The sequence below is a fragment of the Sphaeroforma arctica genome (assembly GCF_001186125.1).
Source record: "Sphaeroforma arctica JP610 unplaced genomic scaffold supercont1.64, whole genome shotgun sequence".
NCBI classification, from domain to species: domain Eukaryota; class Ichthyosporea; order Ichthyophonida; genus Sphaeroforma; species Sphaeroforma arctica.
This window is the reverse complement of record NW_014040494.1, coordinates 6,445-12,782: the sequence shown is the minus strand read 5'-3', so window position 1 is coordinate 12,782 and position 6,338 is coordinate 6,445. Positions and strand designations below refer to the sequence as shown.

Below are 6,338 nucleotides of genomic sequence, written 5' to 3'. Positions count from 1 at the left end.
AATAATACATTTGTTTATCACGCAGGTCAACCATGGTATATTCAGCAGGACGAATGAGCATTCTGCACTCAACTTTAAAATAGATAACAATGGGTAAGTGTTGAAAATACATTGTATTATCACGCAGGTCAACTATGGTATATTTAGCAGGACGAATGAGCATTCTGTACTCTATTTTAAAGTAGATACCAAGGGGTAAGTGATGATAATACATTGGTTTATCACGTAGGTCAACCATGGTATATTCAGCAGGACGAATGGGCATTCTGCGCTCTACTTTGAAGTAGATAACAAGGGGTAAGTGATGATAATACATTGGTTTATCACGCAGGTCAACCATGGTATGTCCAGGACGACTGAGCTTCGTGAGTTCTACTTTAAAGTAGATAGCAAGAGGTAAGCAGCGATATGACCTTGGTTTGTCAGATAAGTATCCTTAATAAGTATCGATCGTGTAGCTCAAGCATGGTATATTCAGCAAGACGACTGAGCTTTGTAAACTTTATTTAAAGTAGAGAGCAAGGGATAAGTGGTTATATCACCTTCTTTTGTGAATAGGTGTGTCTGTTCAGTATCAACCGCGCAGGTCGTTGGGACTATCTACCCACGATTTCAAATTCCTTTCATAATTGACACGGTAGAATGGACGATGTATTGAATAAAACTCTTTGAAAAATTGAAATAGGTCGTCGAATTCTCCTTTCTGGGCGTTTGGCTCATATTTGCAAAAGTTTATAAAAAAGTGCACAGTTCGGATATTATTTGAGTATAGTAAGACGTAGTGATTAACCACATGTTAGACATGCCATCCTATCAAAATCGAAGTACCATACACCCACCCCTTGCGCATTGACCAAAAGACCTACGTAATTCAATGTCAGCACCGTGCGCGGTGGATATATTCTTGGCTCGATTGTTTGCAGGTCCTACGCTCGCACGTTTCGGATATCCGTGAATTTTTCCGAGCGATTGTCAGTACTCATCAAACGTGTTCTTTCCGTGTTTCCAGCCATTCATACTCTTTGCAGCATCATACTTAAAATCAGGTGCCTCCTTTCGAGAATTAAACGCCAGGCTCCATACACAGTACATCACGCATAAGCAAAATCGATTCGTTTATCGCGTTCACGGTTTGAATACGAGATTCGTTTGTCGAGTCTTTCAGTTATACTAGGCTGTGCTTGGTCGTTCTATGCATTTGAGGAATCCAATTAAATAGAATGGTGGAGACACTTGGGTGTTTCACGAGCGGCTCGCGTTGTCACTACCTAGTCCTTTAACAAACGGGTACACTATAGTTCGCCGGTATAGAGTATGCAATACTCCACTCCGTCTGGTACTTTATTGCGGGTGCCAACAGTCCCGCTTTCTGCATTCTATTTTAAAGCGGGATTCGTTCGTTATCCATATCGTCCATAACTCCGGCTTGGTAGTCCCTCGCAGCCCGCGCATTTTCGCCGTAGTTTTTGTCAGTGGCATTTCCTTGCGCCAGGGTGGAGAAGTGGATCAGTTCATTAAGACCGTCGTAGAGTTCTCCGAGGTTCGATTCCTGCGTAGGCAAATGCCCAGTAGGTACAAAGATGAATAAAAACAACCCCAGTGGGACAGAACTGTGCCTTTTCTTGTCTGCTGGATGCTAGCGGAAGGGGGCACATGAATCAGTTGTGTGAAGAAAACCAGGGGTTTTTTCTTGTTTGCACAGGTACGTGCATGTGTGATGTACAATTATGTCTTTATAGGCCTACGTGACTACGTATGTACACGTGCTTGATTGGGCATACACCATACACGTACTGCAGATGCAACACTTATCGTCCAGTACCTGTCCTTGACTATGTCTCTTGTTACATGCCTACGTGACTACGTATGTACACGTGCTTGACTGGGCATACATCATACACGCACTTCAGATGCAGCACTTATCGTCCAGTACCTGTCCTTGACGATGTCTTTACATGCCTACGTGACTACGTATGTACACGTGCTTGACTGCGCATACATCATACACGTACTCTAGATGCAGCACTTACCGTCAAGTACTTGTCCTTGCCCAGCATGCCATCGAGTAGCTGTGACGCCCGGACGTCGTGGCCGTAAAAGGCCTTGTTCATGGCCCCGCTCGACGACGCAATTGCGCCGTTTAATCCCACTCCACCGTATAAGCCTAGGCACGTGTTGAGATATCATGCGAGACGATAGGGGTATATGTACGCATGTGAGGATATCAGGTAGAGAAAGTATGCACGCGTGTGAGGATATCGGGAAGAAGTATGCTATTTAGGCAATGGATAGAGAAGCCGGTTAAAAAAGATGTGTGGCGACAATAAGCGGTTTCTGCAACGGATATAATAACTGCGGAGGCGGATACCGACCGTCATGTCTATTCACTTGCGCAGTCGTACCCACGCTCTTGTTAAATATTTCCTGAAAATATGTCACCATATGGTCAAAGCAACTGTATCGAATGGACACACAGACATCACAAGAACGTATGAGACTGAACCGCTAGATAGATGGGTATTTCTACGGTATCTAAACACTTAGATGGACGAGCCTCTTCCCACAACAGGTGTGTCTACCTATCAAATATGCACCGAAATAAGTAATTCTTAATGCTATTAACCTACAGCGCACAGATGTGCTGGAACCAAGATACAATGAACGCGAGCTATATGAACAGTTGTGTCTACTTAGCCTGATCAAGTCAAACGGGCATGTCTTCACACTGAGCCAGAGAATATATAGAACAAGCACTACTCTCAGGAAATATACAGCCAGACAAAACAGCCGCGCATACAATACAATACATATATATACGCTATCTGTACAACGAATATTGTGCTAAAAGGACTCAATCCACACACACATACAAAACTATGGACATACAGACATACCCATGTGTACCAACTTCTCCATACACATACACTGCTTACTCGTATACGTTCACCTATACATAGTTATATGAAAGAGCAGATTTTCACTAAGATAAGAATAACGCTGCGGATAGAGATACTGGTAGTGAGTCACATACCCTTTGCATAACTGTATGAGTAATTGATTGCCGCTCCTTTGTTGCCAACGGATGCTTTCGCGTCAAGGTGTCGCCCCACGGGACCAGCCGCCAATGAGATGTCCGCTCCGAAGTTGACCTATAAATAGAACCGGGTACGGAATACGGGTCAGTTGGCCTTGAAATTAAGTACGTTGGTATCACAAACGTACCAATAAATACAAGTCTCATTGTACTTAAATTGGAATGGATTCACTTGACAGGGTTTGTATACAGTGTAACACAGCTTGGTCCTAGTGCATACGACAGAGCTCTGAGAACGTGTGTTATTAGCTGGCAGTTCGTCAAACTTTTAATTCTTTGGAATCAATTAGTGCACATTGGCAAGACAAATGTATACTGCCCGTACGGCCCCGCACGTGTATGTAGTGTATATGATATTTTAAGCGTATGCGTTAACGGATTTAAACGTACTTGCCTATGTTAACTGAGCAATAATGATAGTATAGATGCTCTTTCCTACTTATCACACAATCCGAATAAACATAAAAAATAATTTAGTGGTAAATAAATAAAAATCCACACACATATATATATTTATATATACATACATATATATATATATACACACACACATATATATATAAATTAATATATATATATATATTTGTTATATTTGTACGTATGATTATGATTAGAAGTATATATATATATATATGAGTATATATATATATATATATACATATCATATACAAATGAATCTATATATACATATACATAAATATATTTATATACATATAAATATACATAAATACCTTAGCGTGGGATTTGAATGTGTCCACAGCTTCTTTGTAATTCAGGAACACCACGTGATAGGTCTTCTGAGCGCCGACCAAGGCACCTGCCAGGAGTCAGTCCAAAAATCTAGTTAGCGCTGACGGTGATCAGAAACATATTGAAGCTGGAAAAAAGGAAACTCGAATACATATATATGTGTGTATCGGACTATATATATATATTATATATATATGCACCGAAGAAAATTAATTATAAAGAATGCATATCAGATCCGGAGAAGAGGTACCCAGACATGTGATATATATATATATATATAAATACATATATATATATATAAATACATATATATATATATAAATACATATATATAGATGTCTACCAGTGCATAAACATAGATACGAGTACGCGGTCAATCTAAAACTAGCATAACACAAACTCATATGCATGTAGTAATGTTAAATTTGAAAAGGAATTGAAGATTTAAAGTCGGGCAGCATACATAGAGTCCAAGCAATACAACCTATCGCTCATGCAACGACCGAAAGTATAGTCTTGAATACGTCTACTGTTCAGGCATGTATGATAATCTGGACATATACAAGCATAGATGGTCCATGTACGCAAACACGACAAGTCGTTTGAATAGATAGTTATATAGATATTTGTCCCTGACGACATACTACACATATCGATAACCCAGCCTTGTAAAAACACGTTGTAGAAGCAAACAGTGCCTGAGCAGGTGACAATATATAAATACATACACACATATATAAAAAGTGTTTTATAGTGTATATGAATTCGTACCCCAGCCCATGCCACCGGACACAATAGCGGACGGACCAGACCAACATTCATCATCGGTGCCTCTGTTAAGTTTAGTGATAACGAAACCTGTACCCAACTCTCCACTGAAGACGAATCCAGCCTTAACGTAAAACAAGAAGCACACGCCATAACAGTCCTTGATTACTTGCGGTGGCACAATAGCCCGACCGTCGGGTACTGCTGCATTCACACTATCTTCCTGCGATTTGTGGTATTGGCCAATTAATGAGGGATTAGGATTTGTAGCATAAGATATATACACTGTAACAGTTAATTACTCATTGCGGGGATGCTGCAGTCTGACCAATAGTTAACACTCCGTACGTGATATCTGTGTCAAACATTCATCTAAGAAGGATTACAGTCCTAGTGTGAGGCAATCTTTAACTACAACTTTAACTACATCCTCCACGACACAACGGTGGGACTACAGCGCATACACCATGGAACGAACTAAGTGTTGTTGATGAGTACTACGGAGAAGGTCGATGACACTAAAAAAAATTTTTTATGTCACAAGCGTAGCATACAGACGCCGTGACAGTTCTTATCCAGCAGCAGGGAAGCTAATAGCTAGATGTTGTTTAAATTCCAACATCATCCTTGTGCATATTTGGGATGATCGAGAAGTTTCAATGCAACCTCTCAACCTTATGCGTTATTAACGTAACGAAGCTAAAGGATATATATAATATATAATATTGAAAGATATACACACATACATACACACACACACACACACATATATATATAAATATATTGAAGGATATACATACATACATATATAAATATTATACATACACACACACACGCACACACACACATACATACATACATACATATATATACATAAGGAAATATAATTGTATATTTATATAATTGGTTATATATATAAACATATAACAATAATGATGATAACAATAAATACATATAGTAAAATAGTAAAAAAATTAGTATATATATATGTAAAATCATGAAATAACAATCATAATGATAATAACATTAATAATGTATATATATATATATACGTATATGTATGTATTAATAATATACGATAATATAACTATAATTTTATAATTATATGTATATATATATATAAATAGATGGACATATATATATGTATATATATACTTACATACAGACCCTGATATATATGTATATATATTGTATATACTATATTATATATATATATATATTTATACACACACACCCACACACATACACACACACACACATATATATATATATATCTATACACACCCACATATATATATATCTATACACCCACATAAATATATATCTATACACACACATACGTGCACACACACATATATATATACACACACACGTGTACACACACACCCACACACCCACATATATATATATGTATATTTATATATATATACATACAGACACACAGACACACAAATATATATATATATATATACATACACACACACACAGAGAGAGTCACAGACACAGACACACTAACAGACATTTATATATATATATATATATATTTATATATATATATATAATATACATATATATATAATACACACACACACACACACGCATATATATACATATATATACATATTTATATATATACATATACATTCATATATACAGATACATACATATATATATATATATAATTCATATACATATATATATATATATATATATATATATATATATA

The 6,338-nt window shown here is 37.2% G+C and overlaps 1 protein-coding gene across 1 annotated transcript in view; it reads right to left on the bottom strand.

Annotated features, from left to right (window-relative positions):
* Positions 1-633: 633 nt before the first annotated feature.
* The window catches only part of SARC_01569 (hypothetical protein), a 6,276-nt gene continuing 571 nt past the window's right edge, over positions 634-6,338 (bottom strand). Inside the window, exons 2-6 of the mRNA XM_014304674.1 lie at positions 4,616-4,835; positions 3,826-3,911; positions 3,032-3,149; positions 2,031-2,164; positions 634-1,549 (exon numbers count right to left, since the gene is read on the bottom strand). Of these exons, the coding sequence (XP_014160149.1) occupies positions 1,382-1,549; positions 2,031-2,164; positions 3,032-3,149; positions 3,826-3,911; positions 4,616-4,835 (726 nt within the window). The 3' untranslated portion in view covers positions 634-1,381. The remainder of the gene's footprint in view (positions 1,550-2,030; positions 2,165-3,031; positions 3,150-3,825; positions 3,912-4,615; positions 4,836-6,338) is intronic.